The sequence below is a fragment of the Aplosporella prunicola genome (assembly GCF_010093885.1).
Source record: "Aplosporella prunicola CBS 121167 unplaced genomic scaffold K452scaffold_1, whole genome shotgun sequence".
NCBI classification, from domain to species: Eukaryota; Fungi; Ascomycota; class Dothideomycetes; order Botryosphaeriales; family Aplosporellaceae; genus Aplosporella; species Aplosporella prunicola.
Genome location: NW_022983529.1, coordinates 825,465 through 851,819, shown reverse-complemented (window position 1 = coordinate 851,819; position 26,355 = coordinate 825,465). Strand labels below are relative to the sequence as shown.

The 26,355-nt window shown below is 55.1% G+C and overlaps 12 protein-coding genes across 12 annotated transcripts; 4 read left to right on the top strand and 8 right to left on the bottom strand.

Annotated features, from left to right (window-relative positions):
* Positions 1-239: 239 nt before the first annotated feature.
* K452DRAFT_261735 (uncharacterized protein) lies at positions 240-3,277 on the bottom strand. The gene is made up of 3 exons (XM_033538587.1): positions 3,162-3,277; positions 1,484-3,057; positions 240-1,428 (listed from the first exon to the last, which is right to left on the bottom strand). Exons 1-3 carry the CDS (start codon positions 3,178-3,180, stop codon positions 607-609), a joined length of 2,415 nt encoding a protein of 804 aa, XP_033403028.1. The 5' UTR covers positions 3,181-3,277; the 3' UTR covers positions 240-606.
* Positions 3,278-3,469: 192 nt separating this feature from the next.
* K452DRAFT_240704 (uncharacterized protein) lies at positions 3,470-4,781 on the bottom strand. Its single transcript, XM_033537795.1, has 2 exons — positions 4,521-4,781; positions 3,470-4,412 (listed from the first exon to the last, which is right to left on the bottom strand). Exons 1-2 carry the CDS (start codon positions 4,632-4,634, stop codon positions 3,813-3,815), a joined length of 714 nt encoding a protein of 237 aa, XP_033403027.1. The 5' UTR covers positions 4,635-4,781; the 3' UTR covers positions 3,470-3,812.
* A 128-nt stretch (positions 4,782-4,909) lies between these two features.
* On the bottom strand, positions 4,910-7,307 carry K452DRAFT_314505 (glycosyltransferase family 20 protein). The gene is made up of 5 exons (XM_033543761.1): positions 6,575-7,307; positions 6,144-6,516; positions 5,720-6,090; positions 5,332-5,671; positions 4,910-5,273 (listed from the first exon to the last, which is right to left on the bottom strand). The coding sequence occupies exons 1-5, from the start codon at positions 6,876-6,878 to the stop codon at positions 5,102-5,104; spliced, it is 1,560 nt and encodes a 519-aa protein (XP_033403026.1). The 5' UTR covers positions 6,879-7,307; the 3' UTR covers positions 4,910-5,101.
* Positions 7,308-7,717: 410 nt separating this feature from the next.
* Positions 7,718-9,441, top strand: K452DRAFT_354742 (uncharacterized protein). Its single transcript, XM_033545907.1, has 2 exons — positions 7,718-7,982; positions 8,132-9,441. The coding sequence occupies exons 1-2, from the start codon at positions 7,758-7,760 to the stop codon at positions 9,083-9,085; spliced, it is 1,179 nt and encodes a 392-aa protein (XP_033403025.1). The 5' UTR covers positions 7,718-7,757; the 3' UTR covers positions 9,086-9,441.
* Positions 9,434-10,979, bottom strand: K452DRAFT_282321 (uncharacterized protein). The gene is made up of 4 exons (XM_033539566.1): positions 10,567-10,979; positions 10,427-10,461; positions 10,293-10,355; positions 9,434-10,237 (listed from the first exon to the last, which is right to left on the bottom strand). Exons 1-4 carry the CDS (start codon positions 10,697-10,699, stop codon positions 9,737-9,739), a joined length of 732 nt encoding a protein of 243 aa, XP_033403024.1. The 5' UTR covers positions 10,700-10,979; the 3' UTR covers positions 9,434-9,736.
* A 467-nt stretch (positions 10,980-11,446) lies between these two features.
* On the bottom strand, positions 11,447-13,363 carry K452DRAFT_261722 (uncharacterized protein). The gene is made up of 4 exons (XM_033538586.1): positions 13,157-13,363; positions 12,922-13,078; positions 12,203-12,857; positions 11,447-12,152 (listed from the first exon to the last, which is right to left on the bottom strand). The coding sequence occupies exons 1-4, from the start codon at positions 13,256-13,258 to the stop codon at positions 11,864-11,866; spliced, it is 1,203 nt and encodes a 400-aa protein (XP_033403023.1). The 5' UTR covers positions 13,259-13,363; the 3' UTR covers positions 11,447-11,863.
* A 236-nt stretch (positions 13,364-13,599) lies between these two features.
* On the bottom strand, positions 13,600-14,966 carry K452DRAFT_217617 (uncharacterized protein; the record flags this gene model as incomplete). Its single annotated transcript, XM_033536302.1, has 2 exons — positions 13,600-14,112; positions 14,166-14,966. The coding sequence occupies 2 exons, from the start codon at positions 14,964-14,966 to the stop codon at positions 13,600-13,602; spliced, it is 1,314 nt and encodes a 437-aa protein (XP_033403022.1).
* An 802-nt stretch (positions 14,967-15,768) lies between these two features.
* On the top strand, positions 15,769-17,389 carry K452DRAFT_240689 (uncharacterized protein). Its single transcript, XM_033537794.1, has 4 exons — positions 15,769-16,054; positions 16,110-16,376; positions 16,429-16,745; positions 16,793-17,389. Exons 1-4 carry the CDS (start codon positions 15,980-15,982, stop codon positions 16,977-16,979), a joined length of 846 nt encoding a protein of 281 aa, XP_033403021.1. The 5' UTR covers positions 15,769-15,979; the 3' UTR covers positions 16,980-17,389.
* A 305-nt stretch (positions 17,390-17,694) lies between these two features.
* On the top strand, positions 17,695-20,360 carry K452DRAFT_348078 (uncharacterized protein). Its single transcript, XM_033545515.1, has 4 exons — positions 17,695-18,248; positions 18,302-18,610; positions 18,658-19,430; positions 19,489-20,360. The coding sequence occupies exons 1-4, from the start codon at positions 18,112-18,114 to the stop codon at positions 20,145-20,147; spliced, it is 1,878 nt and encodes a 625-aa protein (XP_033403020.1). The 5' UTR covers positions 17,695-18,111; the 3' UTR covers positions 20,148-20,360.
* A 139-nt stretch (positions 20,361-20,499) lies between these two features.
* Positions 20,500-22,592, top strand: K452DRAFT_348077 (uncharacterized protein). The gene is made up of 5 exons (XM_033545514.1): positions 20,500-20,894; positions 20,941-20,974; positions 21,028-21,192; positions 21,255-21,805; positions 21,878-22,592. Exons 1-5 carry the CDS (start codon positions 20,741-20,743, stop codon positions 22,468-22,470), a joined length of 1,497 nt encoding a protein of 498 aa, XP_033403019.1. The 5' UTR covers positions 20,500-20,740; the 3' UTR covers positions 22,471-22,592.
* Positions 22,593-22,674: 82 nt separating this feature from the next.
* K452DRAFT_293755 (uncharacterized protein) lies at positions 22,675-24,026 on the bottom strand (the record flags this gene model as incomplete). Its single annotated transcript, XM_033541617.1, has 3 exons — positions 22,675-23,734; positions 23,811-23,899; positions 23,952-24,026. 3 exons carry the CDS (start codon positions 24,024-24,026, stop codon positions 22,675-22,677), a joined length of 1,224 nt encoding a protein of 407 aa, XP_033403018.1.
* Positions 24,027-24,190: 164 nt separating this feature from the next.
* Positions 24,191-26,257, bottom strand: K452DRAFT_282310 (uncharacterized protein). The gene is made up of 4 exons (XM_033539565.1): positions 25,895-26,257; positions 24,735-25,841; positions 24,514-24,683; positions 24,191-24,460 (listed from the first exon to the last, which is right to left on the bottom strand). Exons 1-4 carry the CDS (start codon positions 25,967-25,969, stop codon positions 24,304-24,306), a joined length of 1,509 nt encoding a protein of 502 aa, XP_033403017.1. The 5' UTR covers positions 25,970-26,257; the 3' UTR covers positions 24,191-24,303.
* Between the last annotated feature and the right edge of the window lie 98 nt (positions 26,258-26,355).

Here is a 26,355-nt window from a genome sequence, read left to right as displayed (position 1 = left end):
CTGTGCTGTCATGACCGAAGCGGAAACAGCGACCGCCAGGCCGCGGGTACAATGTTCTCAGCAGACGGTCAGTCGCACAAGAGTCCAAGAGCCTCATCGGAGTGGCCATGGGCCATGGATTAATGGTCTGATAACCATGTACGATCACGCTTGCTTCCAATACTGATGATGCAACGGCAGCCGGGATTAGTCGTCATCTCAATGCAGCCGGTGACTACCGGAAATCATTCTCTGGCGTGCCATCAGGGGGAGAGAGCACCGATTTCTAGTGCAAATTGAAACTTAGCTACGTACGCTGCTTTCCAATTCATTGAAGCCGACCCGCGCATACATTCATTGACATGCACCGAGAAGAAGCAAAATGTGCTAAAGGAAAGAAGGGATGTCATATCGGGATATCAAGTGAACGCCAACCTGGCTACCTTTGGACTACCATCCATCCACTTCTTGCCGTCAAGAAAACCAGAGAAATCAAGAACCAACCGTTGGGGAAGAAAAACAACGGAAAGGCATAAAAGTCAAGCTTGAACTGCCCACACGCACCGGCCAAACATGTCCATAGCCTACGAAAACCTCCTTTGCTTCACTGCTTGTAGCAGGAATCGTTTAATAGGGGCTGTTGACAATCTCGTTACGTGAGAGGTAGCTTCCGCGGCCGCCCTTTCTCGGAGTTCCGATGCGCGATGGAGTAGCAATACTCTCGCGCGTCGGCCTGCGCAATGCTCGCTTCGCAATCATGTTGACCTCGTTCGGCAGGGCCACAATCAAGTTCTTGTCGGAACCGTACTTGAAGTTGTCTGCCTTGACTTCCTCGGCGTAACGCTTAATGTTGTAGGGGTCCTTGCGGCCAGCAAGCACCTTCTTCATGTTCCATGTGACGATGAACGGGCCAGTGGCAGTGATGATGGACGTTTCGGAGCTGTCAATACCAGTGTTGAAACGAGCCGGAGTGAAGGAAATCGGAGCCTTGGTCTCATGCTGGAATTGAGCAACATGGCTGGGGGTCAAAGCGAGACGACGGGGCTGCGGCTTGGAGTCCTTGGCGAACGCCTTTTCGAAGCCTAGCTTACCCTCATTCTTGCCATCCTTCTGAAGGGAATCGATGAGGAGCAAGTAGTTCTTCGTGGTCGCGAGGACCCATCGGCCATCAGCGGAAACATCGATACCGATGATCGGGTCACCCAGAGCAGGGATATGTGTCTTTGCGTTGATTCCGAGGCGGTCGAACATGCGGATGTCGCCCTTGTTGGAAGCGACCGCAATGTAGCCCTTCTCGGTCGTAGCAGCAGCGGAGAAGTCATTCTTCGACACATACTGCTTGAGATCGGCATCTACGAGCTTGTCACCAGAGAGACGAGGGTCAATGCGGTACAGAGCGTTCCGCGAGAGACCAAGGAATGTCTGCTCTCCCGTCATTTGTGCGTATTTCTGTAGGATTGTTAGCTCATCTGTATCATATCTGGACGGAACGATGGGTACTTACCGATTCCGGCGCGAAGGTGTTTACTGGAATGTCATCGTGGACCTTCCATTCGTCGACCACCTTTCCGTACTCCAAGTCCATGCGGTAAAGCGAGTGAGGATCGTTCGGGTTTTGCAGAATCATGTCCCTGTCCTCGGCGTGTAGCATGATCTTGTTGGGGCTGAACAGCTTGCCCTTAGGGGTCTCGACCTTGGAGATGTTCGTAGAGAATTCAAGTTTATCGTCATTGGTGTGCTTGAAAACACCTATCTTGGATCCACGAACGACGAAGGAACGGTCGTGCTTGTAGCCAACGGCAAGTTGAGAGTTGATGTTTCCATCTTCATCCCGCGTGAGAACGTCGTCCTGGTCCTCATCGGAATCATAGTGCTCGCTACGAGGGCGGTTGTCCTCCTCATCAGACTCCTCTTCTTCCTCTTCCTCTTGCTCCTTTTCATCCGCATCTTCCATAGTGAGGTCTTGGAAAGCATCCATCACGTAGTCGCGCTCGATGTCCTTCACTTTCTGCCACTTTTGCTCGTTCAAATGCTCCCAAAGAGCCTGCATAAGTCCCTCCTGGAAGCGCTCCTCGGTAGCTTGGTCTTTGAAGCGCAACAACCAAGAATAGGCAGAGCCATCATCAGTGTAATGGTTGAAGATGAATGAGAGATATTCGAAATTGAAGACGGGATTGATGTCCGGGACAACAGGCTGACCTAACCATTCCTTAGCTTCGCCAGTGATTTGCAGCCAATAGGTCCAGTTGTCGACTTCGGAGACTGTAACTTTAACTGCAGGGTCTTGCAGGACGAACGAGCCCGAATCAAAGTCAAAAAGGTGCAACTCAGCAGCTTCGTCCGCCAGAATTTCGCGGCCTTCGGGCTGTACGCGAGCCGGGGGTGCAATGGTAGTCTTTGACTCCTTCTTGGGCGTCTCGGCCTGAGTGGGCTTTGAAACCATGGTGTCTATCGTCTCCTGGGGTTCAAGGGTGAAGCTTGCTCTGAGGTCAGGCAACTGCGAAGAAACGGGGGACTTCGAAATAGGGCTTGAGATGGGGCTGGCGTCGGGGATGGTTTCTTCCTCGAAAGAAAACTCCTGAAGTTCCTTTTCCGTTGCTAGGTTGTGAGGTTTGCGGAACTTCCGCTCGTACTGGCACTGAACAGCAACGAGCTCAAACGAGGCGATGGTTGAGGGCTGGACGGTGCGGTCGCAGACAAACTCCCAGAGGTCACCCTCGTCGCCACTAAGGTCTTTCCACGCAAAGACGGTCTCGCCGGTCTGCCGTACGTCGGTCCGGAAGCGAAGACTCTCGTCAAGCAGAAAGGTCTTCTCGTCCTTTTCCGTGGCCAAGTCGTCCGCAGTTCCGTCCTCGTCTTCCTCTTCTCCGAGAAGCTCGCGCTCACCCTCCTCGTAAGCGCGTTGTATGACAAGCTGGTATTGGTACTCCTGGCCGGTCCGGCGAATCGAGGCAGCAGCGTCCTTGAAGATGAGCTCCGAGTAGCCTTTCACCGAGAGCGGGCGGACGAGGTAGAGCTGGCCTTGGGGCACTTCGATGATGGATTCCTTGGAACCGTCTCCGAAGAGAAACTTGCTGACTGTAGGGAATATGTTGTTGTTAGCAAACAGGTTTCGGCGAAGAGCTAAGTGGGTTGATCTAGTGAGGGAGGGGTTGTTGTCGGTGGGGCGCAGAGGTGATTACCATTCCGTAGCATAAACATGCCGGCGGCTGTTTCTGTTCTGGGTGGTTGTAGAGTTTTCGGCGACCAGAGGAGCAAGCTGAATCCTTTTAAAGTCCCGTGCAAACACGCAGGCGGCAGAGGAAAGGAACCCGTACCCTGGTTTCCTAGGAAAGACATCATATTCGCTTAGCGCCGTCTCATCGCTGGGGGAACCTGCAGTGCGCCACACCAGCCACTGCGCCACACGTCGAATACTCCACCAAACAGCGGGAATCGCCACGTGAAATGCACATCACATGCAGATTGCCATGCGGGAATCTCAAAGAGTGCCGTGTCATCGTGCATAACTACAATGAAATCTACATAGCACGGATCACGTTCCGGTTCTCCTTTGAAAATCGCCGTGCCCCCGCATGCCCCGTTGTCTCCAACAGTTTGCCAAACCCCGCTGCAACCATCCGGCATGCTTGTGGATTGACTGTTGGCAATTTTTTGATTGTGGGACAATCGCTCAGCGTCCCGTGTGAAGCAAATATGTTACAGAAACCTGCCCAAGCGGGGTCAATGCTTCAAGTGATTCCTTCATCCAACTCTTGTAGCTCCAGAATACGTCTTGTTCCATTGCAGAACAATAAAAGGATGGAGACAAACCCGTATTAGCTGCGGCTAGCTCATATGGCCTTGGCACCCCTCGCGACCTCCTCAGCAATAGAGGCTCCCTTGCCCTGTGCCTTTTCCAAGTCTTCCTCGTTCTCCAAAGCCTTTTTCGTGAACCTAGCAGCCTTGGCCGCGCTATATCTCGCTCTCGCATCAACGGAACCGAGCGACTCTTCTCCACCAGGGGGGCCTGCCTCGCCAACCTGGACACCCTCCCGCCGCATCATCTTAAGCTTCTCCAGCTGAGCCTGCAGATAGCCCAGGCTTTCGGCATCTTCCATACTTTCGAGCCCCTGGATCTGTCCCAGCTTGTACAATATCTGGCTCTCTTGCAGCGCTGCCGTCTTTATCCGTCTGTATGCGGCCTCGCGGCCTCTTGAGGCTTGCCTAAAGTCCTTCTCGTAGCGCTTTTGCAGCAACTTCTGCGCCAGTTCTTCCTCCGTTGGTAGCGGTGGTCTCTCCGAAATTCCGGATCCGAAAGGTGCGATAAAGGAAGTTACGACGTGGCGGACGGTCTTGGAGGCGCGGTAACCGCTGCGCAGGTTGATAACGTCGCCCTCTCTGAGAGAGTTGTTGGGGTCCGAGACGAGAACGGTGTATGGCGCAGGGAAGTACTATACCATTGTCAACAAGGAGTTAAATTCAGAGGAACGAAACAGCTCCACGACGCGCCTTCAATGGTACGGTTGAGACAGATGAACGAGTGCACGAAATAGACATACCTTCCGGATGTGCTTGTCCCATTCCTGGCCTGCCAAGCGAACCTTGACCGCTTTCTCCATCTTGCCAGCGGAGACAACGACGCCGGTGAACTTGCGATGAGCCGGTGCCGCCATGTTGACAGCGTGCGCGAAATCCGCCGAGGAGACTGGTAAGAAGTGTCCGCAATTGAGCGGAGTCGAGGCAATGGGCTCCGGCAGGCGCAAGCAGTCCGAGGCGAGGAGCGATGTAGCGGGTAGATTGGCGTTGACGAGTACTTGGTGTTGCACTTTTCGAGATGCAGTCGCAAGACTAAAATCCGGTTGGTCCGAGCTTCGGTATTGGCCTGAAACAAATAGATCTTATATCAAATGGCATCACACACAAAAATAACAGCACTTTCGACGTTTTTCAGGAGAACAATTGTTCTGGATATCTTCGCTTCGAAGTCTATCTGAGAGCCCGAATGTCTTACGCCGGTGACGAGCAAATCCATTAAGAGTCATACAATGCCGTGCAATTACCATGCTAATCATTCCAAGTTCTTGAGCCATACGCCATTAAGCATTTCCTCTTCAGATGAAGTGGACCAAGCGGCCCTTACTCAGGCCTCAGCCTCAGCAGGGTCTGGGTTCGGCTTGGGAGCCTGAGCCTCCTCCTTGTTGCTGCTGCTGCTAGAAGCATCAAGGATGGATCCGCGACGCACGTTCAGCTTCTTCTCCGCCTGCTCAGAAATGCGAGTAAGCTCGCTGACGAAGGACTGGCCCCACCAAGCACTAAGTTGAACATGTCAGTCATTAAATTGCAACCATACTACGGGACTCGTGTGCATACCTAGTGTACTTGTTGACGTACTTGGCCAACTTCTGGTAGTTGTTGGCCCTTTGCTCCGCGCCCATGGTCACGGAGTCGTGAATAGCATCCGCGAGTTCCTCCGTATTCCAGGGGTTGACGACGATGCTGCCGTTCAAGCTCTGGGCAGCACCGGCGAATTCGGACAGAATCATCACACCGTGACGCTTCTGCTGTGTCGCAATGTACTCGTAAGAGACCAGGTTCATACCGTCACGGGTTGACGAGACCAGGCAGACATCCGAGACAGCGTACAGAGCAATGAGCTCATCAAAGGAAACAGACTTGTGCATGAAGTGGATAGGCATGAACTCGATGGTACCTACAAGAGTCAGTATAGCATCAAAGGGGCAAAACTCGTTTTACTCACCGAACTTGCCGTTGATTCTGCCAACGAGTTCGTTGACCACAGCTCTCAGGTTCTGGTACTCTTCGACGTCCTGTCTACTAGGCACAGCGACCTGAACCAGGACGACCTTGCCAATCCACTCGGGGTGCTCAGTGAGGAAAACCTCAAGAGCGTGCAACTTTTGCGGAACACCCTTGATGTAATCCAGACGATCCACACCAACGATGAGCTTCACGCCCTGGAACTTGCGTTCAAGAGTAGCAATGCGCTCCTGAACCTTGGGCTTCTTCAAACCCTCCTCGAACTTTTCCGGGTCAATGCCGATGGGGAAAGCACCGACAGTAACAACCTTGCCCTGGAACTCAACGCCGTTGGGGGTAGTCGCAAGACCACTGCCATATGATCAGTCACATCTGATACCAAAGGTTGAGCCGTCGGAACTTACAGTATCCTAGAGCAACTGCTCAGGAAATGCCTTGCGTAGTCGTAGGTGTGGAAGCCGATGAGGTCGCAGTGAAGGACGCCGAGCAGGATTTCGTTACGGACGGGCAGGATACGGTAGATTTCACTGCTAGGGAAGGGAGTGTGCAGGAAGAAGCCGAGCTTCACGTTCTTCTTCGTCGTGCCAATCTCCTCGCGCAGCATAGCCGGCAGAAGCATAAGGTGGTAATCGTGAACCCAGACGAGGTCGTTGTCCTGAACATCCGCCGCAATGGCCTTCGCGAATAGGCGGTTGGCCTCGGTATATGCGTTCCATGCGGACTCGTCGAAGGTAATCTCACCGGGGTGGTAGTGGAAAAGCGGCCAAAGGATAGAGTCTATTTGTGGCATGATTAGCCGGTGGCCAGCATCAGCTATGGCGGGCGTGACACTTACTGGAGAAGCCGTTGTAGTGCCTGTCCGCAAGCTCGTCATCCAGCATGACGGGGACTGCGTTGTACTCGGCCTTCAACTTTTCCTTCAGGGTGCCAATCTCGTTCTCGGGCACCTCGAGACCCGGCCAGCCGTACCACTGGAACGTGGTGGATTTCGACAGACCACTCAGGCCGCTGACCAGGCCGCCGGAGGACATGGAAAAGTCATATTTGCCTTCTTCGGAGCGCTTGATGGTGATGGGCAAGCGGTTGGAAACGAGCAGCAAACGGCCATTCTCGGACTTGTTCTCCTCTGCTGACGACATGTTGTGGGGGGATACGTGCACGAGGCAGCGGGGTCGCAAATACAATGAGGGTTGAGGTGGTGGTCGGAGAAGTTTAGTTGCGCAGGCGGGGAGGGCGATGAAAGGTTTTGTTGTGAAGGCGCGGAGCGATTGATGCGGTTATGACATAGGTTGGGATTTGAGGATATACAGGGTGGGCCAAGCTTCGCGCTGGCCGCAGGCCTCTCCGGCAATATTCTCGCAACTTCCACCTCCGTCTGCGACGGTTGACCTGGGGCTGCACGCAAAACCGGCCGGATCGCGCGCGCGAGCGAATGGTTTGGGCACGAGCAGACTGTTTGGGGCGCACTGCACATCGTCCCCCCAATATCCAGAATACCCGTTGCCGCTCGAGGGGGCACATCAAACGCACATGCGCAGGCGCAACTGACGTCGCATCGGACAGCGGTGCCCACTTTTTAGCACGCGGAGATTGACAAGCGCAACGCCGCGGCAGAGCAGCTGGGGTTCTGGATTGATTCTGGAGCTGCTGAAGGCATGAGACGAAGCTGATCCTACGATGACGCATACAGGGCCAGATTCTTCGTCGCGCGAGCTTGCGAGCGCCCTCGGCGCACCACTGCGGCGGAATTATTCTGTGCCCAGCGTGCCCAGTAAGGGAGAGCATCGCCGATGACGAAAGGAGAGCATGGGCAATGGGCAAAAGCCAAAAGCCCATCCTGCACAGCCTGCAACTCTGCCGCCGGCCGAGAAAGCCGTGCGGACGTCTAGGCCCCATGCGGCAACGCCTTTGCCCGTTTCGGCTCTCCGCCTGGCCCTCCACAAACGTCGCCGCCGCGCATCAACCGTCAACGCGTCGACACGCGACGACTGCTCTGCCCAGTCAACTTCGCCATCACCATGTCGGGCTCGGACTCCGACGGCCCAGCCCTGCCGCCCGACGTCGATATCGAGCAGTCCCTGCGCGATGCCGTGCGCGAAGTTTTCCAATCCGGAAATGCTGACGAGCTCACCGTCAAACGCATACGCAAGGCCGTCGAGCTGAAGCTAGACCTATCTGACGACTTCTTCAAGACTAATTCTGAATGGAAAGACCGTAGTTCGGAAACAATTAAAAGCGAAGTAGTAAGTTGCACCTTCATTCACCTCAAAATGAGAACATCTATCATTTTTACTATTATTCGTGACCATGGCAATCACAACACCGGAGGAGCAAATGCCGGCAAGAAGAAGCCTAAACCCGCTGGCATCTGAATCGCTGACGCTCCATCCAGCGCATTCAAGAAGAGAAAGCGGAAGCCAGTGAGCCGGAACCCACCCCGGAAAAGCCCAAGCCCAAAGCCCAAAGGAAGGCTCCGGCTAAAAAGGCAGTCACGGCCAAAAAGCCAGCAAAGAGAGCGGCTGCTGCGCCAAAACCAAAGGCGCGGAAGCGCAGAAAGACGTCTGTTTCTGACGACGAGGAAGAGCCCGACGAGCCCGTCCGCAGTGATGCATCCTCTGCAGAAGATGAAGCGCCCAAGAAGTCGCGCAAGCCCAGAAGTCAAGCGGTTGTAGAAGACGACGAAAACTCAGCAGGCCCGGATGAAGTAAGCCCAGCAGCAAAGCCCTCGGCTACTTCCGGAGAGGATGAAGAGCCCAAAGCCGACAAGGCCTCGATCACGCCCACAGAAGACAAAGCAGCAGCAGCAGACTCGGACAGCGAGCTATCAGTCCTAATAGACGAGTCGCCGAAGCCCAAGAAAAAGCGCGCCACCAAAGCCACCACCAGCAGCAGCAAGGCCAAAAAAGGCAACAACACCGCCACCAAAGCCAAAACCAGCAGCGCCAAAAGCAAAGACGACAAAGACGCCGACCCGCAAGAAGCCGAGGTCAAGCGGCTGCAAGGCTGGCTAGTCAAATGCGGCATCCGCAAGCTGTGGGGCAAGGAGCTGAAGCCCTTTGACAGCAGCCGGGCCAAGATCGCGCACCTGAAGGCCATGCTGGCCGACGTGGGCATGGAGGGCCGCTACTCCGAGGACAAGGCCCGCCGCATCAAGGAGCAGCGCGAGCTGGCCGCCGACTTGGAGGCCGTGCAGGAGGGCGCCAAGCGCTGGGGCCAGGCGGGCGAGGACGACGACGACGACGACGACGTCGACGACCACGCCGCCCGCCCTAAGCGGCGTATTGCGCGCGGCTTGAGAGATTTGGAGGGCTTGATTGATAGCGATGGCGGCGAGGAGACTGATTAGAGCGGGCGGGCGGGCGAGCGGGCGGGACCATGGCTCAGCAGAGCGCTCTGTCATCCTCCTCATCCTTCTCCTTCATCTAGGCAGTGTTGGCCTGGGCGCCATGCATCTCTTGTTTTCCTGTTTCATCCGGTATCCGAACTTTGCAGAGCAGCGAAGGGGGCTTTTCTTCTCATTTTCACCCCACGGAACAATTTCACGACTTTGGGTTACGAAAAGCGGCCAGGACGGGTCGGTTTTGCATTGCTTCGGAGAGTAGATGATGCTGCTACTGGTCTAGGGCTGTGAGGGAAGTACCGACAGGATGCTAATATGGCTATACAGTCTTGCAGTGTAATTAACGAGCATTGAACCGTGTGGAAGTGAAGCGTTTGGTTCCGTTCACTGATTGCTATGTCATATTGCATAGAGTATACTAACGCGTCCGAGACTTCAGACGCCGCCCTGACTACCTAGGTATTTGCTGCCCCAATTAGGATGTTGAACCAAACAAAACCGTTCAAGATACGATTCCAATACTAGACCTACCCACCTACTAGCCCCTGCTCCATTAATTCAAGACCAATCTCACAGCTGCACCCGCAACCCCAGCACCGCAAGCACACCACCACCAGCACGACACAAGCCCCAGGCCGGCGACACAGCCCTACCCCCTCACGCCAGTCCCAGCTTCTGCTTCTTAACCCTCGGCAAGACGCCCGCGAGCGTAATTGCCGCGGCGACAAGCACAGCCCACAGCTGGATGCCCAAGACCTTCCTATTAAACGTCGTCTGGGTGGCGGACGCGACCGTCGCGAGCGCAAGCACGAAAACCAGATACCCGCTCGCGCGGTGGTACTTCCAGACGCGCTTAGCGCGGTCGACGCCGCCGTATAGCTGCGGCGTAAAGTACTGCGTGAAGCCGACGAGCGCCTGCACCGCTAACAGCGCGTACGTGAGCAGCCCGAGGATCGCGTGCGCGGACTCGAGGTGCGGCAGCGAGTTAAGCTGTTTGTTGGTTTCAATGACGATAAGGCCGCCGAGCAGCAGCAGGAGGCCCAGGTCGTTGACGATGAAGTGCGTTAGTGTGCCTGAGCGCTTTTGGGACGCTGTGTGTGTGGGCTGCAGGATTAGCGCGCCTTGCGTGAGCAGCAGGAGGCCGGCCGAGTTGAGCAGCTGGTGGTGCGGGTTGTTAGTGAGGTGAGGCTCTTTGGGTGGACGGAGGACGTACCGGGTGCGCCGAGAACAGAATCACTGGCTTGGAGAGCACGCTGCCCCAGACTATGCCGACGAGCTACATGCGCACTTAGGTCAGCGTCGAGGCAGCAAAGAGGGAAGGAAAAGTAAAAGCACAAGGGAACTCACGATCCAGATGCCCGCCTGCGCAATCACTGCCGTGCCTACGTCTCGTCAGCCATGTCCTCGCCACCAAGGGCTATGTGTGTCTCCCTCTCTGTGTGTGTGTGCTTCACCACACCACACCAGGCAAGTAGGTAGGTACTCACCCAGCACCAGATTCCACTGCAGCGCGCTGCCATCCTGCTGCGACGCGTCGCCGGCCCTGCCGAGCAGCGGCTCGTCCTCGCCGCGCCCGAGCGCTTCGGGATGCACGTCTGGGACACCAGTGGCGGAGGCCATGGCTGGTTGTTTGCTAGGTTGTTTACTTGCTCTTTCTGCGTTGGATAGCCGGTGCGGTCCGATCTCGAGAGAGAGGGTTCGTGTCCGTGTGAGAGTAGGTAGGTATGCGTGCGTGTGCGTGTGCGTGTGCGTGTGCGTGCAAGGCTGCACAGGCAAAGAGCTACCTAGAAGAGGCCGAAGACGTCGTCTCCCAATCCGCAAGCAGGTAGGTAGGCACGGTAGATAGGTGGGTAAGTAGCGTGCACACAAGACTTGGAAGACAAGTAGGTTTGGTTGACAGGTACCAGCCAGGCAGGCCTCTATCTATCCCCAGGATCAGAGATAACTAACTCGACCAGACCACTCGGAAGGCGGGGGATCTAAGACCAGCTCAGCTCAATCACGCCGCAGCGCCCTCGTCCTGACGACATCGCATGCGTCCCCCGGGGCCCAAGCTCCCGCGAGCTCGTTGCACCTCCCATGTCATCGTCCAATCACACTGCTGGCTTACGCACCGAGGCCTGCGCCATCCATCGCCATCCACACGCTTGCTCGCGTCAGCTGCTTTCTGCCGGGTGCCTGTTGGCTCGTCTTTCTCTATATTTGTTACTGTGAGTATGTTGCCATCGCCTCGGCATCTTGGGGTAACCTTGTAAGGGCGGGATGTGACTAATTTTGTGGGGGTTGTGCTGGACAACATGCTTGTGTTTCGAACACGGCTTGGTAACATGCTTTTGGGTGGACCACCCTCACAGGAACCGAGCAATTCATGGCTTGTATTGGTCTTTCTGCGCCTACTATACCTCACAGAGGGCTTTGCTGAGTGTAACTGGGGATGATCAGGGATGGAACTCGAGCACTGCCCGGAATCCGTACACCGCGACACTGGAATGCCGTCATTGCAAGGCGATTGTGATACGGCTCGTGTTACATAAAAGCCAGTGGGTACAAGTTCGTTGACGCTTTAGCATCGCTCGAAAGAATAACATACAGCAAAACACATGCGGATGTTGGTACAGGAATAGCGGAAGCGAATAAATCACAATTCGTCGACCAACCAGCTTAACATCCTAGCACCAGTCTCGAGGGATGCTGCTTGCGAAACCCATGCTCAGATAATCCATACTATCAATTACCTACCCGTGCGATCCATAACCATTCATTCATTCACTGAATACCGATAACTTACGCGGCCTTCGCAAGGCCAACGGCGTTGTTGCCAAGGTCGTAAACAGAGTACCATTTCCGGAGGAAGGCATCGCCAAGAATGGCGAGAGGACCAGCAGGCTCGGGGAAGTCCATGCCCATAAAGGCAGAGATGCAAGAGCCCTGGACCTCGAGGATGTAGTCGTAGGCGCTGATGGTGAAGTTGTGACCGGTCAGCGTGAAGGTCAGGTCAGGCAGGTCGGCACGCTTGTCGCAATCGACAGTGTACTGGCCGTTGAAGCTCCTCTTGGCACCAATCTCCCTGTTCCTGTAGGGAATGAGTAACGTACAAAGGGTATAGGGGGTCAGGGAACTTACAGAAGCTCAGCAAGAGTAGAGGGGAGAGCAATCAGGGAAGTACCGGTGTCAAGGATGACACCAGTGTTGTCAAGCTCGGCAGTCGCGTCGCCGAAGGTGATGGAGTCAAGGTCGACCTCCCAGTAGGCCTTGCGCCTAAGAGGGATCTTGGTCAACTTGCCGGTGTAGTGGCTCTTGTCAACACCACCGAAAGTGGCGACAGACTCGCTACCTTCGTTGTTGGTGTCGCTCAGGTAGAAGGCAAAGACGGGCTCATCGAGCTTGCCCTCGTTGACCATGTTGTAGAAAGGAGGAACAATCTTGTTCACACTGATGGTGTCGTAGCCCAGACCCAAGATGCCATCAAACCTGCCAAAGGCGAAAGCCAAGCCAGGCTCAGAGGTAGCTTCGGCAAAGTCTTGCTTCTTAACCGTCAAGTCACCAATTGTGAAAGTGTCCTGAGACACGAATCCGCTCAAGCTACCAGAGCCGTAGCGGATCTCGAAGCTGCTGCCGTTCTTGTTGTAGGTCGATGACGCAGACGAGTCGTACTTGTTGTGGAGGTAGCAGGCAATGGAGCCGCATTCGGACGAAGGTACCCACAAGTTGGAGCTGCCAGTATCAAGGATGACCTTGAAGGTCTGGGGAGGGGTGCCGATGGAGATCTCCGAGAAGTCTGATCATGTTAGCAACGGCCAGGCACCTACGAAGGAGCTATGGCCATCGCAGCCGGGACTTACACTGGGCGTTCAAGAAGTTATTGATGGGCACAGGGTGCTCGGAGTCGGCCTGGATGGGCTGGGCCTTGAAGATGTCCTCGACGGTGTTGATCGGGGGGCGAGTGCCCATGTACTTCTGGCTAAGCGCCTTGACTTGGTCGCCCATGTTGGCATGCTCCTGTCATGTTGTGAGCTCGGGAAGCCAACGGGAGAGCTCCAGTGAGCTATCTGGAGATGACCAGTGGGGATAGCTTACCAGCTGCTCGGCCAGAGGGACCTTCTTGAGCTTCATCTTGTGGACGCCGGCAGAAGCGGAGCCGAGCAGCGCGGAGGCTGCGAGGAGCATGGCGCTCTTCATGATGGCGGTGGTGCAGAGGACGAGCTGCAGCTAGAACGGGGATGTGAATAGAGGAGCAAGTTCGAGTGTGGAGGGTGGATGGTGGAAGGTGGAGATGGGGGAGGGTGTGAGGGTTAAGATGGGAAGGCGAGAGCTGCCCGGGTAGGTGCCTGCCTGTACCTGGGCTCTTCGTCATCCGAGTGGCCGCCTCGGGTTTAGCGCCTTGTCCTCGATAAGGAATGGCTGGTGCGCTGGTGCTCCCCGGCCAGAAGCGAGTCCGTGACGCCGACGGGATTGTCCACGAGACCACACCTCATTAACTGTGACATCGCTCTTTCGCCTATGCAATTTCCTATGGTCTATCAAACCTTGACTCTTAGCAAGAATCCTGTCTTGGCCACTCTCGCCGCTACAAGGATCAGGCTGCCACATGTTAACACGGTGCCTCCCCACATCTGTGCGTGGACATAGCTGCCTTTGTCCTCGGATATCAACGCTCCAGCCAGCGGCGGGCCTGTCAGGCACGCAAACGACACAATGCTAAAAGCCATACCCATCCTGATGCCCGTCTTCTTGGGATCTGGTGTGAGACTGGACAAGATTGCTGGAAACATGGCCTGGACGCCTCCAGCTGACAGCCCGATGATAATAACGAACGGGTAAAGGCCCTCTTGCGAGTGCACACCAGACCAAGCAAAAAGAAGTATCCCAGTACTGAACGCAAACGGAATGGCCATGTTCAGAGGCCCGGTGAACTTGTCGCTTAGGAACGGAGGGACGGTGCGAGTGATGTAACCCACGCCGTTAAGTATAAGAAGCAAGTTGAGCGAATCTGTATAGCTCAGGCCAATGATGTCCCGACTAAACGCGCTGATCTGTGAACAAGTTAGATTGCGAGGACGGTTTCTGCTGGTTCAAGGCCACTTACATAGTAAAAGACAAAATACAGAGCCCAAAAGTTGAGAAACATGCCTACGCAGAATAACGAGTAGGTTCGCTCCCTGAAGGCAGCCAAATCCAGCAAAGGGCCTGACTGTCTAGGTGGCAACCGAACTTTCAAGAAGGCAATGGTTAAGGCACATGTTGTCATGGTCACGAATCCAAGAGATCGGACCGTCCATCCGAAACCGATCTTGGGCAACAACTGCCTCACCATTGTGGGGTAGATAAGGCCTCCTGTAGCCGATCCAGAAGCCGTGATGCCAATTGCGAACGCGCGCCTTTTGTCGAAGTACGTTGACACCAATGACATTGTAGGGCAAAACATGAGCCCATTTCCGATGCCTGTACACACGCCCTGGGCCAGAAAAAGTTGCCAGTACGTGTTTGAAAGGCTTGTCATAAAGATTCCCAGCAGAGTCAAGATGACTCCTAGAATGAAGACGCGACGGAAAAGGCCTGCATCTGTCGCACGCCCGGAGACGGTGCCGATGAAGAAGAGGAACCAGACCTGAATGGTGCCAATCCAGGATATGCTGGATGGAGGGACACCTAGGGTCTGCGCGTAGTAGGATTGAAATGCTCCGAACGAGTTTATATAGCCCCATGTGCCGAAGATCACTAAGTGACCCATTAACACCTGCGTCCAGGCAAGAAGTCCTCCGTCGGGTGGTGGACCGGGGTCCTTGATTGATGCGGCTGATCTTGCTGTGATAACCTTCGACAGGACTCGTTTGGCTGCTCCAGCAGTGTGTTGTGTATCGTCCCGGGCCGTTGGGATCTTTTCCATCCCAAGTTCCTCATCGTCCTTGGCCTCTTGTCCTGTCTCCTGGATCTCGTCTGGCGACGGAGATCTTGTAACTACCCCGCTTTCCGACTCTTGCTCTTCGAAGGTTTCCTTGTATTTATCGGCCATGCTATGTGGATGGGGGGTGGAATATGATTCGTTTGGTCATTGCAAAGAGATTTTGAGGAAGAGAGTGAAGCAAAGGAAGCTGTCCGGTTTATAACTGCATATTGCCGTACGCCAAAGATTGAACGCGGAGTCATCCCTCTCCCTTGCAAGGCCAGTCTACCTAGCTTCCGATTATGACCCGTTTAACCCGTACGCTGGTTACCGCTCAACCCTTCTCAATACATGATTCGTGCGTGATTAGTAGTTACGATAATGTTCAATACTCTGCTGGGCCGCGTTGATATGCAACTAGTTGGTATTTATAATCATGCTTTGGCCTATAGGAAATGCTATTGAAAGCCATGTTAGCCTTACCCAGAGGCAACAAGCTTTAATGGTTGGTGGAAGCAGAGTAGCCTGTGATTTGGTAAAGATGAGTATACAAAAGACGCCTGGGAGCGAATGGAATCGTACCAATCTCGTAAGAAGAAAGTCGGTTCGGCAATCCCACAGGGCGTGTTATTGGCATAAAAGGTGGAGAAACCGAGCTGCAATCCTCCGATGGCGGAATTCTAAACCCAAAACCGTATGGGGGAGCCGTTATTCCCGAGGGCAGCTTTGCTGTCGTTTCCGTCCCCCAGTCACGCGTGTCGCGCCGCTCCAGCAGTTATGCCTGAGGACTGATTGGCGGTGAAACGCGGACACGAGTAAGACCAGCTCTGGAAGAAAATCTGCTGAGGCTCAGACGTACTTATCGTGAAATTGGTTGCGCCAGTGAACGTTCTGTAACCGACCGCCTTGTGAAGTCTGACTCTATCCGCGTCACCAGCGTCATCAATTTTCTGGCTCGGTAGCCTTTGCGCCATCCCGACGAGCCCTTGGTATCGATCGCCACGCCTCGTCCCAACATGACGCCGGCATCGCAGGCCCTCCTGCATCCAGTGCATATGGTTTCTGCCGCTGGCTGGCTGTATCCCTTCAAGGCAAGTGACGCGATTGTAACTCGCCCAGAGGCAACCGCCGACTAACTCCGCGCAGGGCATCTGGTATTTCTCCACCCACTCCTACCTCTGGCCGCTGTTGAAAGGCCGCATTCTGCCGTGCTTCCTGCTATCCATCTTCGTCCTCGCGAACCTCTTCATATGGACCTACCTGCCGCAAGTCGCCTTCCTCTACTTTTTCCAGGACAAGACCTCTGCCTGGGTGAACGGGACATTTCTGGTGCTGAGTGAGAGCGCGGCTATTGTGGCCACGCTTTTTGAATGTTTCTTCGTCGATGAAACGCAGGTGGACATATTTGACGCGGTCAGTCTTGTGCGACGGCTGCATGCCAACAACCGACTGACGTCGATTCCAGGTGCTGGTCGATAGAGGCTATGAAGCCCTTGTGAGAGCCCAACGTCCGGTAGGACCTCCGGGAGAGAGCCCGCTCCAGAGACTCGGAAAACAGGAAAAGCACGCCGTCTTTGCCCCCTTCAGCCTTCGCCAAATCGTCGAGTTCATTGTGCTTCTTCCGCTGAACTTCATACCCTGGTTCGGTGTCCCGCTATTTATCTTTCTGACTGGCTACCGCGCTGGGCGCTTGACACACTGGCGATACTATAAGTTCCTCGGTCTTGAGCATAGGAGCCAGAGGAAGGCATTCATTCGCCAGTATGGCTGGAAATACACATGGTAAGCAGGCGCTATTCGCGTCATAAGGTCTAGACTAACGACTTTAGGTTTGGCACTGCATCTCTCTTCCTGCAGCTGATCCCAGTGCTCAACATGTTTTTCCTATTGTCATCCACGGTCGGATCTGCGCTTTTGGCGGCTGATTTCGAAAAGCAGCGCGAACCTCCGATGGAGAACGACGAAGACGACGCGCCGCCTCCTTACACGGAATATGCCACTTATGGGTCAGTGTGAGATTGGAAGGGTTTCTAGTTGCAGTGATATCTACCTGTCAAGTATCGTCTGAAAGTTCAGCCTTCGATGACCTCCGTAAATCTCGCACCAATCCCGTGCTTCATCATACGTATATTGAATCTACGGACCCGCTCTTGATCTTTGGCCTCAAGTCGCCGCACTTTGACCCCACTACAATCAATGCCTATCGATAAGCGGTCAGGTCGCGGGCAGCGCCTCGGCATCCGTTGTGGAGAGAAGCAAGTTCCACATCTGACGTCTGATACTTGCTTTGGAATGCCAGGCATAACTTCTTTCGGCTTGTGTTCGAGTGGTACTACGCGCTACAGTCTGGTCCCTTTTAAGCATTGACTATCTATAACGTTTCTCTCTTTATAGCGGTAAAACCTGTGTAAATAGCTACTCAAGACCTAACTTATCCGATATACCGATGAACGTCTTTTAAAAAACTGGAAGTTGCTGACCAGTTTAAGCGTTGTAACCAGACTCAACTAGGTATGCCGATCAAAAATTGGAACGTGCAGTTTGACCTCGGCGCATCGCGGCATCACGGCCCACCGTTGTGCCAAACTTGCCGATACCCTTTGAGGCTAGCCGCGACCCTAGACCCTCGTGGCTGCACCTGCTGCTCCCTGACCCCCTTCTTTGAGATCGCGACTGGAGACGTGCCATATGTAGAATCACTGCGCCCCGGAAGCCTTCGGCAGCGGGCCAACACGGGAAGCGGCACAGCCCTTGGTCACCACTGAAATCCTTTGTTGTTGTTGCTATTGGAACCCTGTTTCAGCCTGACAAACTCACAGCCAAGCGAGGCAGCGCGATCAGCACCAGATCTGGGGCTGGGTTCCACGCTTTTCTTTGAAAACCTTCCAGAACACCGAAACTTTTGACGGGTTGGTTCTGCGCTTCGCCCCATTTCGCCTTGGAGACGATCGTTTTGAGTCCAAGCACGCGCCCCGAGCCGCAATCTCACCTGCGACAATTGGTCTCCTGAAAGCCGCGTCATTTCGGTCCCCACAGTGTTACCTTTCCACAAAACCTCGAGGGCCTTTGAAAACCCAGCATGCCCCATTTGTCATTCAGGTGATGGGCCACCGTTTTTGCTTCAAAGGTTCCCTGAACGTTAACGGTTATGCCATCCTTGCCACACTCCGGGTCTAACCGGGGTGAGTACGCCTCGGTGCCTCAGAGCGATGACACTGTAGAGCTGCAGGCCTTTGGCATTGCGCCTGAGGCAAGCAAGCCCCGGTTCAGCCGTCCACATGCACGGTATGCCTCCTGATTCACGTTGATGGCCGCGGTCAGCACTGATTACGCCAAAGCACGCGCTCCGGCGGGCGTTCTGTTAGTTCCATTTCAATCGCCGACACGACTGCAATTGACTCGGATGAAGTGACTTCAGAGCTCAAACGGAGTCCTACCGAACTCAGCGAATCCTCCTTTGATGACGATGGACCGACTGAAGAAGAGAAGCTCACCTTGCGGAAGATCCCGGACGCGCTTCCTTGGAGTGCTTCCCTCGTCGCCATTGTCGAACTATGCGAGCGGTTTGCCTACTACGGACTATCGGGTCCTTTTCAAAACTACATGGCAAACTCTTACCAAGATCCAAGTGGACTACCAGGTGCAATGTGCGTGCTTCTTTGTTGCTAGTATGAGTCGAGCTGACTGTATGCAGCGGGCTGAATCAACACGGCGCGACCTTGTTGAGCAGCTTTTTCCAGTTTTGGTGCTACCTCACACCCATTGCCGGAGCGATTGTGGCTGACCAATATCTGGGGAAATACCTGACCATCGTTTATTTCGCCATGATATACATGACTGGTATATTAGTCCTCTTTTTCACTTCCCTACCCGTTTCTATTGAAAACGGCTGGGCACTCCCTGGTCTCTTCGTTGCCATGGTAGTTATTGGAGTCGGTACTGGAGGCATCAAAAGCAACGTGTCTCCCCTCATTGCTGAACAGTACCGGGAAACGAAGCCCAGGATCAAGGCCTTGGACTCCGGAGAGCGCGTGATCATCGACCCTACGTTGACGATCGAACGAATCTACATGGTTTTCTACATGTGCATCAACATCGGCTCCCTTGGTGCCATTCTTACGACAACCATGGAGTTCAATGTCGGATTCTGGGCAGCGTATCTTCTGCCTCTCTGCGCGTTTGTCGTCGGATTTACCATGATCGTCATCGGGAAGAGCCGGATCGTCAGCCGCCCCCCGTCAGGGTCTGTTATCGAAAACAGCTTCAAAGCTCTCTGGATTGCTATTCTGCACAAGGGAGACCTGGACGCGGCGAGGCCATCGAACCGTCGATATGCGGGTTTCGTACCATGGGATGACGCGTTCATCGATGAATTGAGAGTTGCTCTCATGGCTTGCAAGGTCTTCGCTTTTTTCCCCGTTTTTTGGGCAGCCTTCAATCAGATGTCAAACAATTTTGTTTCACAGGGTAGGATCCCGGTCAGTCGTTATCACGCAATGTTTTTTTGGCTCACATTTTCTTGCAGCTGGCCAAATGCAGCTCCACGGCATACCGAACGATGTTATGCCGAACCTTGATGCCATCATAGTCGTCATCTTCATACCCATCATGGACAGGTACATCTATCCGTGGCTACGCAAGCTTGGTTTCCCGATGAAGCCGATAACCCGCATCACCTTCGGCTTCGTATTTGCTGCCATGGGGATGGCTTATGCTGCGTACCTTCAGCACCTGATCTATTCGAGCGCACCCTGCTTCAACGCACCGTCCCACTGCGCAGCCGGTCTAAGACCAAACGGCAGCTATGAATCCAACCATGTCCACGTGGCTTTTCAGGCGCCCGCTTATCTATTTCTCGCCTTCTCGGAGATACTAGCGTCGGTGACAGGGTTGGAGTACGCGTTCACAAAGGCACCGCCGTCGATGAAGTCGTTCATCATGTCGCTCTTCCTGCTGACCAATGCGTTCGGTGCCATGCTTGGTATGCTCATTTCGCCGTTCGCGCGGGATCCAGAGCTCGTTTGGATGTACAGTGGACTAGCTGTCGGTTGCCTCGTTGCGGCAGGTGTTTTTTGGAAGACCTTCAAAAAGTACAACGCAGCGGAGGATAGCATCAACGAGATGAACGCGCAGGCGAAAGAGATAGCGCTGTTGGAGAGAAGCGTCGTAGACGGGCCGGCATGAAGCGTCGGTAGGTCTGAACTCCACAGACGGCTGATAAGTAGCAATTCAACATGTCAAAAGAGGGAAGTCTGGCCGTGCCACGTCGGCAAGCGATTGTGCGTGAATCCCAACCACTAATAAATTCAAGACAATGCGGGGTGTCGGACCGGCGCGTTCGATAGTCAACTAAACCATGATAAGCAGGCGGAAAGATTGGCCAAGTTCTAAGATCAGATCCACACCGGTTACATGGGAGTCTCCACAAAAAGGGCGCCGTGCGATCTGTTCGCTACCCGGAAGGCGCGCCGCGGGGAAATGCTTGGTGTGCTAAGACTTTCTGGGCACCTGCTTGGCCGGGATTTCGTCACCACAAACTCGACATCCATTCGCGCGCGCGAAGCAAGGAAGTGAGTGGCTTGTGGAGATCTTCACGCAGTGCCACCAGTGCCGCCGACGGGCTTTATTTTCCGCGCTCAACTACCGTCATCTGCAGTCCCGCTGCAACCCCTCCAATCCTTACCCCGCGGCAGCCAAAAATCCAAGGCGTCGCTTAGTATATAACTTCGCTCTACTACCACTCTTTTTCACTGCGTTTTTCAACAAACTCAGTCACAATGTCTGCGCCAGACCAAACGATCGATACCGAGAAGGCGCAGGAACTCCAAATCGAACAGTCTGGTCTCGATTCTGCGCATATCGATCCGGTTTTGGAGAAGAGGGTTGTGAGGAAGCTGGACCGCCATGTCTTACCTCTCGTTATGGCACTATGTATGGCATGACATACTGACTGCAAAACTCCACTAACAATGAACAGATCTCCTGGCCTTCCTCGACCGCTCAAACATCGGGTACGTTTTCGTCGACAAAGTAACACTGGACATGAGCTGATTCGACTCGGTAGGAATGCAAAAATCGCGGGCATGGTCAAGGACCTACACTTTAACAGCGGCGATTATGAATGGCTCTTGACGGTGTTCTATATCTCGTACATCGTCTTTGAGTTCCAGGCCATGATGTGGAAGATCGTACCGCCGCACATGTGGGCTGCATTCTGCGTGTTTGGCTGGTATGTATTTCCCACACAAACTAACAAACATATCGCGAACAAAGCAGCTAACTGTCGCCTAGGGGCCTTGTTTCAAGCGTACAGGCAGCGACGAAGAACTGGGAGGGCATGATGGCGCTCCGCTTCCTGATGGGCGTTTTCGAAGCCGGCTACGGTCCGGGCATCCCGTATCTCCTGAGTTTTTTCTACCTTCGCCGAGAAATTGGCCTCAGGCAAGGCATCTTCCTTTCCGCCGCGCCGTTGGCCAACACCTTCGCTGGAGCGCTAGCGTACGGAATTACGGGCGCCAAGCACGCGGCCATTGAGAACTGGCGGATGCTCTTCCTCGTGGAGGGACTTCCGACCGTTGCAATGGCTGCAGTGTGCTGGTTCTTCCTGCCCGATGCGCCAGAAAAGGCACGGTTCCTGGACGAAGACGAGAAGATCGTAGCCCGAGCGCGAGGCGTGCGGCAAACTGGCGTCGAGGCTGAGAAACGGATAGGCGGGATCGACTGGAGGGACGTGGGCGCGGCGCTGATTGACGTCAAGTGTTGGTTCACCGCACTGATGTACTTCTCCTGCAACGTCAGCTTCTCCTCACTGCCAGTTTTCCTGCCCACCATTCTCGAAGAGAGTAAGTCACTCACTCCACTCGTCCGACTCTTTGCATCCGAGCCCCGCTCTAATCACACACGCCTCGCCACAGTGGGCTTCACGGCCATCAACGCACAGGGCCTCACCGCACCGCCGTACTTCCTCGCCTTCCTCCTCACCATCCTGACCTCGTACGTCGCGGACCGCACGCAGCAGCGCGCGTACATGCTCATGGCCCTCACCACCCTCGGCGGCATCGGGTACATTCTGCTCGCGACAACGACGGGCGTGGGCCCGCGCTATGCGGGCGTCTTCCTCGCCGCCGCAGGCATCTTCCCCGCTATCGCGAACATCCTGCCCTGGGTCAGCAACAACCAGGGCAGCGACACGCGCCGCGGCGTCGGCTTCGTCATGCTTAACATCGTCGGCCAGTGCGGCCCGTTGCTCGGCACGCGGCTGTACCCTGAGGGCGAGGGCCCGCGCTATATCAAGGGCCAGGCTGTCTGCGCGGCGTTTATGTTCTTTACTACGCTGCTGGTGCTGGGCTTGCGGTTGCTGCTCGTGTGGGAGAATAAGCGCCTGGATCGTAAGTATGGGACTGTGGAGGAGCAGCGGGCGAGGTTGGAGAACGAGGGTGACGCTAAAGGTGCGGCGCAACCGCAGGCCTTGGAGAACTACGGGCCCATGTTCAGGTATGTTTTGTGAGCGAGACTGGCCTGCTTGCGTATCAGATGGGAATGGGACGGGGTTATGACCACATAATGACCTTTACGAAAACACCAAAATGAATTTCCTGCGGCGCTTGCTCTTGGAGAATGGCTTGTGAGGGCCGCGAAGATTACAATTCAAAAGTGCACTTGTTGTCAACTCCCAAGGGTATATCAACTCGGCAAACGCCTGTAACGTCGTCTATAGCTCGTCATGCGGGCTCGGTCTGCCACTGTCCTTGAGCAGGTCCACGCCCTTCTTCATCCGCCACTTGTCCCACACGCCCCAGAATTCCTTTTCCATGCTCTTGTCCATCTGGTCGGGCAGCACGACGACGTACTCGACGTGCAGGGCGCCAAACTTCAGCTGGTCGGACTCGCGATCCCAAATCGGCATGCCCTCGCCCTTGACAATCTCGACCGCGTTCGGCTGCACAACCTGCCCCCTCTTGCGGCCCAGCCGCACGACGTGGCCGTCCAGGTGCGAGATGTTTCGCGTCCAATCGCCCATCCATGCCTCCCGCAAGCTGAGCACCTCGCGCCAGAAAAGATCGTCGCCCTTGCGGCGGAAGAAAGAGCCGTCGGTGCGGGTGGCGTCGTCATCGCCGAGCTGGGGGTCCTTCTCAATGAGCTGCACAACAAGGTCGCCGGCCACCCAGTCAGGGCTCTCGTCGGCCTCGTTCTCGAACGTGATGCGCGCGCCCTTGGGCATGCCGCGCTCGACATGAACAGTGTGGGTCTCATGCTCCTGAACGACGCGCGAGCCGCCGCAGACCTTGCAGGCATGGCGGACCTGCTTGCCCTTGCCACCGCAGGCATCGCAGGGGCCCTGGACCTGCTGGAAGATACCGGGCGCGAGCATGTGCTTCTGGACGCGGAAGCCGCGGCCGCCGCAGACGTCGCAGGTGTCGACGACGCCGTCGGCCGAGCCCGAGCCCTCACACGCGTCGCAGATGGCCTGCCGCTCCATGGTGAACTGCACCTCTGCGCCGTTGTAGAAGTCGCGCAGCGGCACGGTCAGGCGCACCTCGGTGTTGGGGCCGCGGCGCTCGCCGCCGTGCCCAAAGTGGCCGCTGCCGCCGAAGAAGCGCGAGAACAGGTCGAAGGGGTCGTGGTGGTGCCCGGGGTGCCCGCCGCCTTGCTTGTGCTTCGCTAGCCCGTCGTGGCCGTACTGGTCGTAGATCTTGCGCGTCTCCGGGTCGATTAGCGCGTCGTACGCTTCGGCCACGGCGACGAAGCGCTCCGAGGCGTCCTTGTCATCGCTGTTGTGTGTGAATGGCCGCGTTAGCTGCTTGGGTTTCGTGGAGCTGGAGAGGGTGCGTGCCGGTGGGTACGTACGGGTTCTTGTCCGGGTGGAACTTCTTGCTCAGCGTGCGGTAGGCCTTTTTGATCTCGCGGTCTGAGGCATCTCTGTCGATGCCGAGGAGCTAGCACCTGTCAGTAAGAATGCCACTAGCCTGCCGGTAGTCCAAGGCATACCTTGTAGTAGTCTTCAGCGCATAGCACCAGGAGGGGCAGGGCGCATAGCAGCAGCAGCGCGCTGAAAAAGAGCATGTTTGCGCGCGGGGCGCGGCTTGTTTGAGGGGAGGTTTAGGAGAGAGATCAAGGATTTAGCAGGGCTAGTCAAAGGGCAGCATTACGTGAATGAAAAAGGGACAAGCTCCAAGCAATTGGGCATAGGAGACACGATGATACACGGACAACAGCTGTCGAGGCGTGCCAGATGGCCTTTAGATATCGATACCGGCAGAACCTCGCCTCCGGGTCGGCCGTCGGTCCACGGCCCGGTCGAGGCTCTTGCCCTACTTAGTCCCGCTTACTTCCGTCCACTTTACAACCTCCTCGCCGTGAGTCTGACATTCAACGCCGGCTTCTCCCAAAGTCTGAAAACCTTCTGGTCGAACCAATCCGTCTTGTCGTCGCACAGCTCCATGTCAAAATTCCAAAGCACCTTGGCCAGTATGACTCGCATCTCGGCATAGGCAAGACTGCAAACGTCAGCATGCACATCTCTATTGTCCTCGCACCGGGGCAGACTCACTTCTTGCCGATACAGTTTCTGGGGCCGTGCGAAAAAGGGTTGTAGACGCCCTTTTTGTCGTTCACGAACCGAGGATCCTTGCCCAGCCAGCGTTCGGGGAGGAAAGAGTCGGGATCAACAAAGTTGGTAGGGCTGTGATTGGCTGACCACTGCGATACGTACACCGAGGTCTGGACAGCGTTAGTACTTCATCAAACGACCTCCGGAATTCTTGGACCAACCTTCTCGGGCACGTAATGTCCGCTGATGCTCTCGCCTCCCTCTGGAACCACACGAGGGAATCCGGTCGGAACCGGGGGGTAGTACCGCAAACTCTCACTGAGAACGGCTAGCAGATACGGCATGGTGCTCACCCGTGCAATGGTGATTTCGTCCTGGCTACTGAACGTCTCGCGGATCTCAGCGACCAGTTTCTTCATTATCTCCGGATGTTTCAGCAGCAGGTACGTCGTGCCGGAAAGCATCGTTGCCGTGGTTTCGCTCCCGGCAATAAGAAGCGTCTGTGAGGTTGATTCAAGCTCTTTCACAGTGAGCTCTCTGCTTTCGGGCGTGCGTTGATACAGCGTGACCAAATCCGGTCTGTCGGTCTCGACTTTCAAGCGCCTATGGACTCTTTCCTCGGCAAATTTAAAGAAGGCCATTCGCTTTTCTTCCAGAAATCTTGGAAGAGTGGCCGTGTAAAGCGCCTGTAGCGCCTTATGGTATCGTATAGCATTCAGATAAGCTCCTACTCTGAGCGAGGCGAAGATAGCCGCGACCCAGGTGTGGTAGTTGTCTTTTTCGAGGCAGCCAAAAGACTCTCCGAGGGTAAAATCACCAATGATATCAAATGTGGTAAAATTATAGTACCGGACCATGTCTGCGATTACGCCCTTTTCGGCCTTCTCATGTAGAAGTCTGATGAGGGTGTCGAAGTAACCCTGGACAAGCGGCTCCTGTTCTTTCAACGCCTTGTCGGAGAAAGCATGGGAAAAGACGCGCCTCACACGCGCGTGGTCTTCCCTGGCCGCCGTGATTATGGAATGGACCCCGTTGGGCGGAGCGGCATACCAGGTCCGGTCCTTGACCATCTCGGGCTTCCTCTGGCCACGGAAGCCGTAAATGTCTTGCCAGGCCTTCTCGCTGATGAAGGAGAGCTCGTCTGGCGCGATGCGGACTACGTCTCCGTACTTTTTGTGCGCGGCGTCGATGGTCGAGACCATTGTTCCCCGGGCCGTGTCGATGGAGTAGGGGATTCGGCTTGCGGCGTACAACTTGGGTCCGGGGAAGCGGCGCAGGGGATGGAAGAAGATGTTGTAGATGCCCATGCCGACATAATAGGCAATTGTCTGCGCTAGATGGTAAGTATATTGCGTCGCTCTACATTTGCTGACGTCCTTACGATAGCCAACACCCATCCAAGCACCCTGGAGGTGACTAGAACGCCGAGAGTATTACTGCCCTCAAGAATCTCCATTGGAAAATATTGTTCACTGTTGAAGTTGTGGGATGAATGTCAAAACGAAGAAGCAGCAGCGGGCATATATGCATACAACTATGTATGCTTCTATGCCCCTCCCCCGCTTGGCTAGCAAGTTTCCGATCCATCGTCCTGGGCCTGCACAAGTACCCCTATCCATGTCCACGGATATCCGGGGCTTTCCAACTCCGAGCGCCTCCACCCATTCATAACTTGAGCAGGTCTCGGCGTGGCGATATGGTGCTCCCTGCATCGGTCTACGTAGTAACGTCTGCTAATTTACTGGAAGCACATGCCGTTCTATGGCGTCATTTGGAGTGCTACGCTACAAAGAAGCGGGATAACTACTCCCCGACCATTGGTTACTGGTTGAGACACGCAGG

Excerpts from the sequence above, each read along its gene's own strand:
- K452DRAFT_261735 (XM_033538587.1), bottom strand. Across the intron at positions 1,429-1,483 it reads ACACCTTCGCGCCGGAATCG|AAATACGCACAAATGACGGG; the intron begins GTAAGTACCCAT and ends ACAATCCTACAG.
- K452DRAFT_240704 (XM_033537795.1), bottom strand. The coding sequence starts at position 4,634 with ATGGCGGCACCGGCTCATCGCAAGTTCACCGGCGTCGTTGTCTCCGCT. Across the intron at positions 4,413-4,520 it reads GGGACAAGCACATCCGGAAG|TACTTCCCTGCGCCATACAC; the intron begins GTATGTCTATTT and ends ACAATGGTATAG.
- K452DRAFT_314505 (XM_033543761.1), bottom strand. The coding sequence starts at position 6,878 with ATGTCGTCAGCAGAGGAGAACAAGTCCGAGAATGGCCGTTTGCTGCTC. Across the intron at positions 5,672-5,719 it reads CAGAATCAACGGCAAGTTCG|GTACCATCGAGTTCATGCCT; the intron begins GTGAGTAAAACG and ends TGACTCTTGTAG. Across the intron at positions 5,274-5,331 it reads TACGTCAACAAGTACACTAG|TGCTTGGTGGGGCCAGTCCT; the intron begins GTATGCACACGA and ends TGTTCAACTTAG.
- K452DRAFT_354742 (XM_033545907.1), top strand. The coding sequence starts at position 7,758 with ATGTCGGGCTCGGACTCCGACGGCCCAGCCCTGCCGCCCGACGTCGAT. Across the intron at positions 7,983-8,131 it reads AAACAATTAAAAGCGAAGTA|CGCATTCAAGAAGAGAAAGC; the intron begins GTAAGTTGCACC and ends CGCTCCATCCAG.
- K452DRAFT_282321 (XM_033539566.1), bottom strand. The coding sequence starts at position 10,699 with ATGGCCTCCGCCACTGGTGTCCCAGACGTGCATCCCGAAGCGCTCGGG. Across the intron at positions 10,462-10,566 it reads GCAGTGGAATCTGGTGCTGG|GCACGGCAGTGATTGCGCAG; the intron begins GTGAGTACCTAC and ends GACGAGACGTAG. Across the intron at positions 10,238-10,292 it reads TTCTGTTCTCGGCGCACCCG|CTGCTCAACTCGGCCGGCCT; the intron begins GTACGTCCTCCG and ends CCGCACCACCAG.
- K452DRAFT_261722 (XM_033538586.1), bottom strand. The coding sequence starts at position 13,258 with ATGAAGAGCGCCATGCTCCTCGCAGCCTCCGCGCTGCTCGGCTCCGCT. Across the intron at positions 13,079-13,156 it reads TCCCTCTGGCCGAGCAGCTG|GAGCATGCCAACATGGGCGA; the intron begins GTAAGCTATCCC and ends ACAACATGACAG. Across the intron at positions 12,153-12,202 it reads TCTACTCTTGCTGAGCTTCT|GAACAGGGAGATTGGTGCCA; the intron begins GTAAGTTCCCTG and ends CATTCCCTACAG.
- K452DRAFT_240689 (XM_033537794.1), top strand. The coding sequence starts at position 15,980 with ATGACGCCGGCATCGCAGGCCCTCCTGCATCCAGTGCATATGGTTTCT. Across the intron at positions 16,055-16,109 it reads GCTGGCTGTATCCCTTCAAG|GGCATCTGGTATTTCTCCAC; the intron begins GCAAGTGACGCG and ends AACTCCGCGCAG. Across the intron at positions 16,377-16,428 it reads AGGTGGACATATTTGACGCG|GTGCTGGTCGATAGAGGCTA; the intron begins GTCAGTCTTGTG and ends CGTCGATTCCAG.
- K452DRAFT_348078 (XM_033545515.1), top strand. The coding sequence starts at position 18,112 with ATGCCATCCTTGCCACACTCCGGGTCTAACCGGGGTGAGTACGCCTCG. Across the intron at positions 18,249-18,301 it reads TTCAGCCGTCCACATGCACG|CACGCGCTCCGGCGGGCGTT; the intron begins GTATGCCTCCTG and ends ATTACGCCAAAG. Across the intron at positions 18,611-18,657 it reads AGTGGACTACCAGGTGCAAT|CGGGCTGAATCAACACGGCG; the intron begins GTGCGTGCTTCT and ends GACTGTATGCAG.
- K452DRAFT_348077 (XM_033545514.1), top strand. The coding sequence starts at position 20,741 with ATGTCTGCGCCAGACCAAACGATCGATACCGAGAAGGCGCAGGAACTC. Across the intron at positions 20,975-21,027 it reads CTCGACCGCTCAAACATCGG|GAATGCAAAAATCGCGGGCA; the intron begins GTACGTTTTCGT and ends TCGACTCGGTAG. Across the intron at positions 21,806-21,877 it reads GCCCACCATTCTCGAAGAGA|TGGGCTTCACGGCCATCAAC; the intron begins GTAAGTCACTCA and ends GCCTCGCCACAG.
- K452DRAFT_282310 (XM_033539565.1), bottom strand. The coding sequence starts at position 25,969 with ATGGAGATTCTTGAGGGCAGTAATACTCTCGGCGTTCTAGTCACCTCC. Across the intron at positions 25,842-25,894 it reads TTGGATGGGTGTTGGCTATC|ACAATTGCCTATTATGTCGG; the intron begins GTAAGGACGTCA and ends CATCTAGCGCAG. Across the intron at positions 24,461-24,513 it reads AGAAACTGTATCGGCAAGAA|TCTTGCCTATGCCGAGATGC; the intron begins GTGAGTCTGCCC and ends TGACGTTTGCAG.